This window comes from Dasypus novemcinctus, chromosome 11 (assembly GCF_030445035.2).
Source record: "Dasypus novemcinctus isolate mDasNov1 chromosome 11, mDasNov1.1.hap2, whole genome shotgun sequence".
In the NCBI taxonomy this organism is placed as follows: Eukaryota; Metazoa; Chordata; class Mammalia; order Cingulata; family Dasypodidae; genus Dasypus; species Dasypus novemcinctus.
The window spans coordinates 45,010,878-45,025,445 of record NC_080683.1 but is presented as its reverse complement, the minus strand read 5'-3'; the positions used below and the strand labels follow the sequence as shown (position 1 = coordinate 45,025,445).

General features: G+C 37.4%; 1 protein-coding gene and 1 long non-coding RNA gene across 5 annotated transcripts in view; one reads left to right on the top strand and one right to left on the bottom strand.

Annotated features, from left to right (window-relative positions):
• KCNQ5 (potassium voltage-gated channel subfamily Q member 5) overlaps window positions 1-14,568 on the bottom strand; it is a 655,428-nt gene that overhangs the window by 80,657 nt on the left and 560,203 nt on the right. For 2 of the 4 annotated variants that reach the window (XM_004475978.5, XM_071218551.1), the window contains 2 exons: window positions 12,201-12,295; window positions 7,525-7,551 (listed from right to left, as the gene is read on the bottom strand). In XM_004475978.5, coding sequence (XP_004476035.1) covers window positions 7,525-7,551; window positions 12,201-12,295 — 122 coding nt within the window. The remainder of the gene's footprint in view (window positions 1-7,524; window positions 7,552-12,200; window positions 12,296-14,568) is intronic. The other 2 variants (XM_004475979.5, XM_071218552.1) reach the window with 1 other exon arrangement.
• LOC131280402 (uncharacterized) lies at window positions 2,003-7,742 on the top strand. The gene is made up of 2 exons (XR_009187950.2): window positions 2,003-2,091; window positions 7,558-7,742. It is a non-coding gene; the product is annotated as an uncharacterized lncRNA (long non-coding RNA).

Here is a 14,568-nt window from a genome sequence, read left to right as displayed (position 1 = left end):
AGCTAACAAGAAACAGTAACATTTATTTTTTCCATGCCTAGTTGCTTAACAAATGATATTCTAAAAAGACACCACATTTTATGTGCTTACATGAAAACAAATCAAATCATGAACTATGGTGGTCAGAGAGTCCTGGGAACAATAAACAAGTTAACCATGCAACTGACAGCGCCTCCTCGGAAATGCAAACGCAGCTAAGGCTAGCGGGACTAGCTGAAGGCAACATGCAAAGAACAGGCGGGGCAGTTTTGTGATGGGGTCAGGTGGCTTCTAGGATTCTTTAAGACAGTCCCATCAGTCAAAGCATCTGCACCTGACAAATGTGTAATTAAGTGATAGGTTATATTAAATAGCGGCAACATTAACATCATAAAACTGCATCTTTTTATTCTCAGGCTAGGCTCTTCATCATGTCACCCAAAAGCCTTCAATTATTTAAACAAACCATCAAAGGGATAGTGCCCAAAATGTCTACTTTCCCTGAGCTTTTTTTTTTGACTGTAAAAATTGCAAATATCTTCTCTGTTTCAGCATATCTGTTCCATCATTTAAATTTATGATGATCTGGTTAAGGAAGCCTATCCTCACCTCTGCACCTTTATTTAGATTAATGAATGGCTCAGGTCATCATAGCTACCGTTACAAGTGTCCTCACTACACTTTAGCCAATCCTATTACTGTTCCTACAACCAACAGGTAATTACTATAGAGGTTGATTTTCGATAATGTTATTTTCTCAAATTTTCAAGATATGTCTATTTCCCATGCCACCTAAATGAACAGGGAACTGATAAAACCATCATATCATTTAATATAAACCTTATTGTTTCCTTTCCTAAAATTTCACTTAAAAATTTTATCTGAAATAAAAGTATCAGCATCAAATTCACCATAATTTATATAAAATTGCAAAATATTAAAAATTGCTTTTATGAAAATGCTTTAAAAATTGTCCCTATGAAGTATTTTAAGAATTAATGGTAAGTGGGGGATAATATTATTTGCTGAATGCAAGTAGCATTTAAAGAATGTAACGGTGATATAAATGAGTTCTAGGTACCATTTCCCCATTTGTACTAAACTACATAAATATTTGCCAATTTTTACTATTGAAAATAATTTAAGGATGATTTAAAAGTGAGCTCAATATGCTGCACACTAAATTAGAAAATGATGGAATATTTTCACTTTCTCTTTAGCCATTAACTGAATGAAAGTTAAGAATGAGATTCTAGACCAGAATTTAACTATGAAAAATTTTCTTTCTAAGACAGAGATCTGTTCTTGTATGCTCTTATAAAAAGTTCTTTTTTATTAGGTTTTCTACTTCATTCCCCTTTGGAAATCAACAGAGCATCTTGATTAGATGGCTATTAAACTGATTAGGGGGCTGTTAATGAAAACACGCTGATGAAAAATATAGACTCTCCACTGGTACGTAAAGTTTTCATTATTTCATGATTTTCTTGCTTTTTTGTGACATCCATACAGATTATTTTTGAGGAAGATTTGGGAAGAAAGCCAGGTATAATCCCCAGGAGACCAACAAGGTCTCTCTTTGGAGGAAGTAACCAAAAGGTCAGTGGGGTCACCGATTGCAGCATCTTTCCTACCGTGCAGTCCCACAATCCCAGCTAAGGCCCATGTTCAGAGGAGGCTGCGTGACTGACGGCTCTGCTCTGAGAGGGTAAACCTTCCCTCTCTAACAACCAGAGGTATAAGTTCAAGTGGCCCAGTATGCAGTCTAACACTGGGTGTTTCCTGCCAAAGAACTTTGGGGCATCATAATAACCCCACAGTAATCCTCTTGGACTTAGAATGCTGTAGTTCTTGTTACATTTCATTAGGGCTTTAACCCTTTGTCGGATAAGCATTCTATAAATTCTTGCCCCAGGCACAATATGGCAATGGAGCCATAACCATCGTGCGTGCAGCAGCTCAGCAGTTGTCCAACCACAAGGAGGCTAAGGGGCTAACTGCCAGGACTATGCCGGACCCTGCCGATTGCCCCTGTGGTATCTAAGCAGGCAACAGGCAACAAGGAAAAGGACAAGCGGGCTGAAAACCTCATTCAAGAAGTCCCTAGGAAGAGTGAGTCTCTGAACAGGGCCCAGGTGGGGGTGGCGGTGTGACCTGGTCATGCACCTAAGGTTAGTTGGCATTCTCAAATCTCATGTCAATTAGCCAGGATGCTGGGTACCTCTGCTTCCATGAGGTGTACATTCTGAAGAACTTCTGCTTATTACTACAGAACTTACTAGGAGTGAGGGAAATAGAGCAGCACATTACTAAGCATTTCACCACCAGGAAAGCGCTTAGGGATTTTTTTCTTTCTTTTTCTAAAACAATGCCATTTGGCTTCACTGTTTGCATTAAGCAATAACTATAGTTTATCTGTGCTGCTCAAAATACATCCAGTGGTTAGGTTGAAATAATTAGATTTGAAATAGGCATTACAAATGATGGTAGTCTATGTCAGCATCTGTTTCATATGAAAATAGGAATATAAAAATTTTAGAACCTATCAACTCAAATATCAATGCAGCATTGCATAAGTAACTGAGGAATAAAAAATTAAGAAATTTAAAAATAAATATTTACAGGAATCAATGTAGTAGTTAACATTAATTGCTTTGAAATTAAAAAGTTACTGATTTTTATGAAATCAAATCAATTATAACCTGAAATTATGGTTAATAGAGGTAAGCAATGGTCAGAGAGACTACATGTTCAAAAAGAAAGAAGAAAAGATTCTCGGTTACAAGTTTGTTAGAAAAAGGTAAGTTTCTTATTTTAAGTTCTATGATATGTTTTTAAAAGATGAAATCCTCTCTCTCTATCAACATATGTGAACAGAAGGAGAGACTATTTTGAAAATATTGTTTTTGAAACAATCTAACTCTTTGCCAATAAGGACATGCATTGACTGTGCTAAAAAAAATAAAATCTAGTTTTACTGAGTTTAGTTTAACAACACATGCAGATCATTCATGGCATACAGAACAAAGAAACGTAAATACAAGAAAATAAATGCAGAAAATCGAAAAAGAGCACACAGTCTTTCCCATCAGTGTTCTAGAGTTCTCTCCTAAAAGCCAGACACCTTATCAGAACCTAATAAAGCCAACCATGAAGGAGAATTCAGACAAAGCCTTCGGTGAATCACAGCACAAGGTAATAATGTAATAAGAGAATATCATTTCAGCTTTAACTCTTAAGAACATGCACCTTTGTAACAGGCGCACAGGTAACTGTTACAGCACCTTTAGAAAGTCTGTTGTCTAAGAAGTCTGAAAGGTTCTAGCAATGCCTATCAACTGTGCTTAAGAACCCAAGCATGAAGGAGGCTTACGGTTAAACCACTGTTGCTTCAGGAGATAGAGTAAGCAGAGACAGTGAGATTTATGCATGACAAACCTCATACATCATCTATTCTTGTAGCAGGAAGAAGTAAAATCCTTGTACCAATTTGCAGACTGACACACTAGTTATTAGAGGAATAACTGGCCTTGTGGTCAAAAGCCAGGGAGAAGGGAAGAGGGCATAGGACCTCAAGGCAAGAATCCTAGGTTAATTTGGCCAAAATGTGTTTTTAGGTAAATTCTATTTCCCGCACTTGACCATTTGTATTAAAATAGAGGAAAACTGTCCAATTTTAAAAAATGAGTTGGAAAAATTAGTTAATGGGGTGGTTAATTAGAATAAAATAAACACAAACACCACCACTTTTACAAGATTAGAATAGTTTTAGTGGGAAGAGCAGGAAAACAAAGGAGTGATTAAATGTTGCTAAAGAAGTATCTGTGGAGTAGAGGAAGAAGAGAGCAGGCTATGTCGAGACTCACAGTTATTGTACCTGACCTTGCACTGAAGAAAGCCAAAGAAACATTTTCACTATTGTTCAATTGAGCTATACTGAGCTATTCTTAAGACTGATGGTTTGTATTTTTGAAGAAATATTTTGGACTTGTCACAAACAATGAAAAAATCACCTTGGAATTGGAAGTCTTTTATCCCACAACAATATAGATGAATTTTGTTTAAACATAAACTAACCTCAGTGTAAAAAAACACAATCTTCTCTTTTTAACAATGCTCCAAAGCAGGGAACATATTTAAACTAAGGGTATATAAAGAATGTGTGTGTTGCCTCAACCCATTCTGCAGTGAGAAAAGCCTCTTTGTGCATGGCCCAGTCTATAAGGTCCTCTCATTCAGTTCAATAAACTGTTGTAAATTGAATTTTTCTGCACTTGGGTTAACAGGATAAAAACTTTGAGGAAAGACTTAGGATATTCCAGGCTAACTGGAAAGATATTCCAGGCTAACTGAAAGATATCAGAGTTGGCTACTACATGGGCTGAAGCTCCTCTATTCCACTTATTTGAATCATCATCAATACCTAATTACCCCAAACACAGTAAAAGGCTCTCCACTTGGGTGGTGTTAATTAGTCCATTTTCATTTGGGTCAAGCATTTACCACCGATGGTTTATCATTGATCTGTTCTCTTCTAAGGGAGAACTCTCATTATAGATGTATTTGCCTTTGTGCATATTTTGCTTGGGTAAGGACAAAGTTGTTACTTCCTAAGATGGTATCATTGCTATTATTATTATACATTAGTCTTTTCTGCATTCATTATGCAGTGTTATAAATTCCATTGTGTATGGAACACAAGGTGAAAGCTAAGGTAATATTAAAATGGGAGCTTCAGTTTATTTCCTTCAGATTACTGCAATATTTTAATTTTTCCCTTTTCTCTCTTTTTATAGTTCTTTTTCCATTTTTGTTGGTGTTTTCTCTCTCTTTACATTGTAAACTCTTGAGGTCAGGGACATTTTATTATTTTATCTAAGAAGTATTTATTGAATACATTCTAAATCAATAGCTTTACACAGAGAGTTGAGGTGTATGAGACTTAAGTATATGAAACATTAAGTAAGGCATATGGACTAAAGAGTAAAACAGGAAGTGTTTCAAGGTCCAACAAGAAATCTCTGTGTCACTAATTAAATCTCCAACCCACTTCAGTAATTCTGTGCATATTCAAATCTAAAGGTGAGTTACCTTTGGCCGCTCAGTCATGAGTATGCAGAATAGATTCTAATATTTCAGTCATAAGTGAACATCACAAAATTTAGAAAATTTGGGGAGTAGTCTTTTTGCGTTGTGACAGATGATGAGGGGGCTCATTTTCGGACTGCCGAGCAGAAGCTCAATGGCTACAGTTTAATTTTGTCTTTGTTTTCTGACTTGCTAACATTTGAAAAGGGTGCAACTTCACCGTTTTGGCACAGACTGACCCCTCACGCAGGATTGCTATGGCAATTACGCCTATCCAGTCACCTCTACGAGATTTACAAACTTCTCCTTTAGATGTCCACAGCCTCATTTTGGAGGATGAAACTAGGACAGTTGATGCTGTTCTCACATAGCAACGGAGTTAATGACAAAGGTGGCCTCTGCCCTTAGAATATGGAGACAAATTGTCCTTTGAGGTAATTTCTAAATAGGTAGCTCCTAAGACTAGGAAAGTAAAGGCCAAATCATAGGTGACAATGATGGTGGTTTGGTCTGTAGTAACTTTTTTTTTTCAAGTAAAGTCACAACAAAAAAACTAGTGGGGTCTGCATGGAGTCTGGGCTAAAAGGGCAGAATTGATAAGCCTGCCTCTTCTAGTATTCATGCAAAGAATGCCCTAATTCTAAAAACCAGGGCCTCTTTTGGGGAAGAAATTACTCTGAAGTGGAGAAAAGCAACTCTTCAGGACACTAAAACTTTCTGGATACCACCCAGGAGTGTCCAGTGCCCTTTGTTCTAACCCTAGGTCTACCAGAGGTGAGAAGGGTCTTTAACGCCCTCCCTTGGGTAAGCTTACTTACCCAGAAGGAGTGCCTGATGTTGTGTGGCCCACCACATCAATCTCCCATCAGAAATGAATAAATTTATGTTTTGATGTATGAATCTTTTTTAGCAGAAATGGATTACCCAAAGCCTTACCACCCCAATGAACTTTCAACAGTAGTTTCAGAATGTTGGGCTACCATTGCCACCATCTATTACCAAAGCATTTCTATTTTGAATAGTAACCCTGTAATTTTTAGCCTTAACTTTCCATTCCCTATCCCCACCCCATCCCCTAGTAACCTATATTCTAGATTCTGACTTACGAATTTGCTTATTCCTGAAATATATATCTGAATGTGAATGAAAGGGGAAATGTTAGATTGCTTATATGGTAACAATAAAAATTTTAATAATCCATGTAACTATACCACACAGTGATCCCTAAGTTAAACCATGGGCTATAGTTAATAAGTACAATAGTGAAAATGTGCTAATAACAATTGTAACAAATGTCGCACAGCAATGCAGGGTGTTAATAGTAGGGTAGTATATGGGAATCCTATATTTTATGCATTTTGTTCCATAAACCCACAACTTCTCTAATAAAGAAAAAAAAGAATTAAGGTAAGATGATCATGATAAAAAGATGTCCACCCAAACCATTACTGTGCTGGATAAAGCACTTTATTTTAAAAAGTAGTTTCAATACTGTATAAATATATTATTAATGTCACTATTATGACAGCACAAATGTAAGGGAACGATTTTTGACCTATATTGACCCCCACCTGAGGCTAACTCTGGGCAGGGGTTGCCTTCATCCCTCTTTACTGAAATAAATGACAGTAATAGGAAAAAAAATACAACACGTTCCTTCTTCTAGGCACCTGCTGGCTCTGCCTCCACCGTTCCTCACACCATCAGTGCTGACCTGGCACTGCCCTTCAGTGCTGTGCTCCCATGTCCAGACTCTTCTCAATACTCCCTAACACAGAGCACCATTTTTTCTTTCACCTCTTATTTCACCTCTCTGTTATTTCATCTGATAAAGCATCCCCTTCTTCAGGCATTAAAGAGTGACCATAGATTATTCGGTGAAGTTTCTGGGCAGAATGTCTTCTTCCTACAGGATAGGGACTCTTCTTTTGAATCAGATCACCTGAGTAAACCTCATTACTCAGTGGGATGGAGATCTAACAGCCTGATCGTTCTCACTTCCTGGACACAGTGTTCCTCTTGCCAGAAAAGCAATTTGTCACCCCAAAAGAAGGACCCAAATGAAGGGGAATATATCGTATTCTGCTGCCTGAGCCCATAAATCCAGAAAAAAATTCCTTTCTCTCACCCCTTAGGTTGCTGTATTTGAATACTTGGATAAGACGTCTGTCTGGGAAAATGGCAGCAAGGAATAACAAAACACAGTAATTTTTCCCTGCATAATGTTCCATGTATTGTAGATTGTAAAAAGCAGTGGGTGAGTTAGGAGAAGACACTTCTGCTCCCAAGTTAAAAAAAAAAAAAATCAATAAAACAGCAACCTTTACAGGCAATCTTGTGAAAGGCCATTTTTAATCATCTTGTATTTGCTGATCGATTTTACTTACATGAGACATTTAAAACACCTGTTAGGCATAGATTTATAAACAAACATGAAGCAGAAGAGAAATCACAAACCTGCTTGATGTTTCCCCTTGTTCTTTCCTTCAGGTGCGTGCAGACAGAAGAGAAATGATGATAAACCAGTGAATACATTTAGAGCATCCGGTAATGGGCAAGTTGGAAGTTGGGGAACCAAGTACCTTAAATAACCTCTTCAAGCAAGAGCCTGAGCAAAGTCAACACTGACCACATGTAGTCCCGAACCATAGACTCTTAAAAAAAAATCATTGCTACATCTATTCACAGACTCTTCATTAGACAAAGTTATCTGTGGTTGAGGAGTGGTTCTCGATTATTAACTTTTCAGGAATTTATATAAATGATATTAAAAACAAAAGTAATAAATACTTAAAATGCATCACTTGCTAAACATTACTACGTTTTACTACTACATATACTCTTGAGGTTACTTATGTCTTTTATATATGGTGGGAGTATGACATAATAGTGTGCTACTACTAAAGCTGCAGTGGAAAGAGGTTTTCACATTATGAACAGAATTTAATCAAGGGTGAGAAATAGTTTAACAGGAGACCATATATCATAGTTAATTCAATGTATTTATTGACAAAAGAGCTAGTAGCTTGAGATGAAACTCCATTTAGCAAATCATGTTTGAACTGCAACCATAGGCTGGCTATGGAGACAAGAATTTATCAAAATTCAATGAAAACCATAGTAAGTGGTAATAGTCTGATGATATTATCTGATAATCTGTAGCAAATGTTCCACAAACCTGTGTTGTGTTGGTGAAGGGTTGTTGTATGGGAATTCTACACTTGTGCATGATTGTTTTGTAAGTTTACCACTACTGTAATAAAAATATATTTTTAAAAAATCAGTGAAAGCCTTCTGTAAAAAATCAATTGGATACATGAAACTTATAGTATAGAGTACTGTATACTGTATTATTATTTTAAAATTATGTGCTACACATCCTTTATATCAATAAAATTAATAAAAAAAACTTTTGTTAATATTTTAAAAAATTTAAAAAAAGGAAAATATGGTTCTGATCGAACTGGTATTTAGCAAAGGCTCTTGGCACAGTGCTGGGTACCCTGTAGCTGTCATCCCTGTGCTTTTGGCAGTCTTCTGGGTTTCTTAATTGGGACCCAGGAATGGTGACTGGTGGTCGTGTTCCTCAGTCACTGGCTGAAGCAGATTGTTTCCTTATTGTATAAAGTATGAATCCCCTTAGGTAAATTAGACACACAGAAAATCCTTCAAAACTTTTGAGACTACTATTGGGTGGCATTCTTAATAACTCACTTTAGCAAGTTCCATATGGCAGAGCAGGAACATCTGTGTCCCTACTTTTTGCCAAGGAGTTGTGTGTCGTTTGACAGGCACTTTGCCTTCTGGGGGACTTGGTTTTCTCATGAATAAGATGAAGACATTGGACTAGATAAGCTCTACTTTTCTGACCTCTTAAGAGCACCACATGGTATCTTTGGAGCTTGTTCCCCATAGCTTAATAAAATATTTGACGCATTCCCTGAAAGAAGACATTTACCTCTGTTTCACCTTTTGCATAGACTTTACTTCCTTTGTGAAGAAAACCAAGAAAAATATTTTCCTTCTATAAATACTTCTGTTAGTAAAACAACACTTTGAAGCAGCCACTGCTAAGGTCTCTAAAGTGTTTCTAAGAGACAAGCCAGACCAGAAAGAGAGAGAATAGGAAACAGCTGGCTTGTGTCCTTGGCCGGTTTGAACAGGTAGAACATGCCCCTTGCTACCTCTCTCCTCTGCCTCATAGTTTCTCAGACCTCTCTCCCATCCTACTCCTTGAAATAAAGGGGGTGGAATAAAAAAAACTCTTTGTAGTTCTAACACTGTGGCGAAAGACCCAGGGATTGGTGTGTTTTAAATGATAATATTAACAATGATGATGGTGGTGATGTAGATGGTGATAATATTATCTCTTCCCTGGCCACCTATTTAAAATTGAAGCTTCTGATGTTTCCTAAATTCCTTCCCTATTTTACTTTTCCCCTTAGCTCTTATCACTAACATATTATATATTTTACTGTTTGATTTATTTTTTATTGTCTTTCCCCAGTACGCATTGAATATATACTCCACGAGTATATATTTTAACCTGTTTGTGGATTTTTCTCTCGCACTGTTGCATCCATACTGCCTGGAACAGTAACTGGCACATCAAAGGTGCTCAATGAGTACTTGCTGAATGCATGCATGAATGAATGATCTCTTTCTCCAGAAGTTTTTAAACTCTGAATGTTAAAAGAGAAATACAACTATGTACATAAAAAGAACTCTTGATTTCTTTTATAGCATCAGTCTACACTCAGTAAGCCAGTTAGTTATAAATGTAAAAATATCCCTCTAAGTCATGTAAATTATTCTTCTCACAAACCCACAGACTTGATTAAAGCAGTTTGCTTTCTAAAGGAAAGGTTCTGAGCTTGGCTTCAGGGAATCTGTGAATATATTAACACTGTATGCAAGGTTTTGATTTTTTCATGCATTGAATATTTTTCTTGGGAAAGAGTTCTATAATTTCCATCACATTCTCAATGGTTTAACAAAGAACAACAACAACAACAAAGATGAGGAACCACTGCAATTTGAAACGATGAAGTATTGCTGGAGGGAGAGATGTCGGGACATCCAGGTTCCCATGAACACTGCCAGTAACTGCTGTGCCATTCTCGACAACTAACTGTCATTAAGTAAATGGGGCTGGGTCTTAGAGGTGAGTGAGATGTGCATGGAAAGGAGAGTGAGGGGAATAGCTGATAGGGATGGTGTAACAGGACATGTGCAGGTGTTTGCATAAATTCTCTCAATCCCCACCAACACTTAAGGCTGGGAAAATATATTAAGGAAAAGGGAGAAATTATGTGCACAAATATAGTTGGTGCACTTGGAGAATCTGACTCACTATTTAAATAGTTTTTTCCAGGCTTCAGAATGACTTTTAATCTTAAAACCGCATTAAGTGGGAAGACAAATAATCATGTAGTATAATAGACCACCTTCCTCTGTCACTTGAAAATCCTCTATTGGTTGGTTTTCCTGCTAATCTTCTTTTACATTTATCTAGCAATCTTCATGAGGACAAGAAATACAGTATCTACATAGTTCCCATTTTAGATTCATACTGCCAAGGAATAGATGGCACAAGAGTTAAGTTCCATTTTTTAAAAATATCACAACTTTGAAAGGGTCAAATACTCAATAAAAGGAATTCATCTCAATGTTAACATCTAAATAAACAGGATTCTCATCCACACATTCACTCAAGCATCCATCCATCTATCTTCTCTAAGGTTTCATCCAGCTCTAAAATCCTGGGTTCTGTGCATAACTCTGTCCCAGGTGCTGATAAGTTTTTTTATACCAACCTCTAGGAGATATGTCTCATTAGAGCTCAGAAATTTTCTTGCCCACCCCTTGAGCATCACTTTGTGGATGGGAAAACTGAGGCCCAAGGTAGGGCAAGGGAGCAACATAATATAGAACCCTAGTCAATGACAGATCTGCCCCAGCATGCTTTCTGTTGCACCCCATATCTCCCGAAAGACTGTGATTCCAGCTAGTAAGTCATGAGGGTTTTCCCAGACAACTGCCCTTACAGATCAGTATGAATGAGGAAGTAACCGTAGTTAGGTGCCCTGTCCCATGAAGCCACTGGGACTAAAGTTTTGTTGGGCTATGAAGGGAAACAACAGGTACTCTAAAACACTAAGTCGGTTAAGCAATTTAATAACTTTGGAATGATCGGAGGAACTGACTATATAAATCAAGCTCCATGACTCACGGAAAGCCTTTCTCTTCACTTGCTTTGGTAGTTTCAGCTGTGGGCTTCTTTAATTAGATGGCGATATAATTTAACAGGTGATATAAATTAACAGGTACTACTTGAACTGGAGTCCAGGACTCAATGATAAATTAAGAAAAATAATTAAAGGTCATTGTGGTCATCATCAGGACTTTCATAATTTTTTGGTTTTCTTTTCCTTCCAGGAGCATGGCAGGAATTCACTTTCCATCCCCTTTGAGCTCAGGTGTGGCCATGAGCTTAGGATTTGCTTTGGCCAATGAAATGTGAATGGAAGTAATCATATTACTTTTAACTTTTGAGTGCTAATTCCAAATTTTTTCTTATTAGTTTCATTGTTTCACTGTAAAATGCAATAACCTGATAAAGACCCTGATTCTTCTCTTCTTTTGCTACAGATACCTTTTACCTGCAAGTGACCATCCTAAAAGGGAATTCAGATGAGAAATGACTTGAAAAGACCTAAATGTACTAAGATATACTGCTCTCAAAACACTGTTGGGGTTGGTTGATGAGTGGAGGATAAATAATCATTTTTTTTCCCCAAGAGCCATGGTGCTTAACTTTAGAATTCTGTTGGGCTTTATGAAATGAGATATTAGAAAATAAGCACGAAGTAGCAGAAACAAATCTCTACAAAAGTTTAGGTGGACTTAATCTTTAAGCCCCGTCTGTGAATGGTGAGGGATGACAGTGATTCTATTTATTTTGGTGTCTGAGTTGCTCCTAAACAGGTTTGAATCTTCCAAAGAGCAACAAAGAATAAGACATGCCAAAAATCGACACTTTTTTTTTCGTGTTGACATATTTTTTTGCGTGGTTTGTTTTACAAACTTAAAAAAGACTCGACTACAGCACCAGCTGTCACACTGATACCTACTTGGTAGGGCTGCAGGTGTGCAAGGCCTTCAAATGTGGCTTCCAGGTTGCAACGGAAACAGATTTCTCATCAGCTGCATAACTTCGCCAAACGCACTGCACATGGCATACATGGAGCATGAAAAGGAAAGCAAAAGAAAGCAGGGGATAAAATGAAAATGAAAAAGGAGATTATTAAGTTCCTACACTTTAAGAATCTTTTCCTTCTCATACTTAGTCAATGGATGAAGAAAACTACTGTGACATTTTTGGCTGGCTGGTAAACATATTCCACTATATCGGTAGAGTGGCTTTTCAAAACAACTCACATCCAAAAGCAAGAATACCAAAAAGTGTAGCATCAAGTAACTCATGAATTGGTTAAAGAAAGTTATGATATTACCTGAAACAAAAAATGTAGCGAGTGGCTTGTTAAAAATATCGATGTCTAAGATACCAGTTAAATAAACTGCCTGAGCCTGACAAGGCATTCCAGAAGCCAACTGTACATCCTAAAACAATGTATGGTAAGACAGAGGCAGAGTACTATTGAAAATCTACAGTGTAGCCATTAAACTAACTAGAAAACTAATGAACACAAAGGTTTGTTTATGATTTAAGTAGTGAAATTTCCTGAAGTTGAGTTATACAGTACTTGCAGTGCTGAAAAATGATAAGAGGCAGAGCTAAAACAAGATAGGGGGAAATCTATTCTCTAGGGAATATGATTGGAAACACTAAAGGGTTTAGGGTCAGGATCTAAGATATGTTTATAGTGCTTTGATGTCAAACATAAGCTCTTTCTACTTCATGTAATTATACCCAACATAAATTACACAAAGTATTTTCATTTGATCTTCACAATTAAGGTGGAGATTAGGACCCCTATTTTGTGGATGGAAAATAAAGGCTCAGATAAATTAAGAGGTTTACACAAGGTTGATTGAGGTGAGACATCTCAGATTGCCTGGCTTTTGGTCTTTGGATCCCTTCATTCTCCTTTGCCGACTGGTTGATGACTGTTGTTGGAAATATTTCCAGCTGAACTGTTCATGAGCTTGCTGAAAATTATTTTTCCATATAGATTTTGGTATCCTTCCATTGTAATGAGTCTCTCTAATGACCATGTGTTTAATCCAATCTCCTGAGAGAAAGCTTTTATTATAATTCGTTAATTATGACATTCTATTTTATATAACAAAATCCTTTATTATTATTATTTTTTTTAAAGATTTATTTTTATTTCTTTAATTCCCCTCCCCTCCCCCGGTTGTCTGTTTTCTGTGTCTTTTTGCTGCGTCTTGTTTCTTGTTTCTTTGTCCGCTTCTGTTGTTGTCAGCGGCACGGGAAGTGTGGGCGGCGCCATTCCTGGGCAGGCTGGGCGGCTGTCCTTATGGGCGCACACCTTGCGCGTGAGGCTCCCCTACGCGGGGGACACCCTACGTGGTGCGGCACTCCTTGCGCGCATCAGCACTGCGCATGGCCAGCTCCACACGGGTCAAGGAGGCCCGGGGCTTGAACCGCGGGCCTCCCATGTGGTAGACGGACGCCCTAACCACTGGGCCAAAGTCTGTTTCCCAACAAAATCATTTAAATGAGTCAATCTTCTGTTATATAACCACCAGTCACAATTTTGAAACCTGCAATGGGGAAAAAAGTGATCTAATAATATTCCTTTTCTTAGCACTATCAATGAATAAATGTGTGCTGAATTAAAGAGTTGAAAATTGGTATAATTATTTTGGAGAACTGTTTAGAAGTATCTATTAAAGCCAAACATATACATATCCTATGATACAGCTGTGCGATCCTAGGATTAGAGAACATAAATGCCTATATATATATTTATGTACTGCACTGTTCAAAACAGCACTATTATTAATAAACTAAATCTGGAAATGCCCAAACACCTATTAATAGTAGAATAAACAGAAAAATTGTGGTATATTCACAAAATGGAAAATATACAGCCATAGTAAACTTCAACTATTATTAACAATATTGATGAACTTTTCACAAATAATGATGATTGAGAGAAGCCAGACACAAAAGAACACTAACTATTTAATTCCATTTCCTTAAAGTACAAAATCAGGAAAATAATTTTATGCTGTTAGATGGCAGCATAGGGGTAACTCTTAGGGGACAGTGACTGAGAAAGGCCACACAGGAGGCTTCTGTAGTGCTAATAATGTGTTTCTTTTCTTTTCTTTTTAAAAGAGATTTATTCATTTAACTTATTTATTTACTCCCCCCCCCCCCCACGTTGTCTGCTGTCTGTGTCCGTTCACTGTGTCTGCTTGTATTCTCATTAGGCGGCTCTGGGAACCGATCCTGGGACCTTCCGGAATAGGACAGAGGCGATCTTGTGCCATCTCAGCTGCTGCATC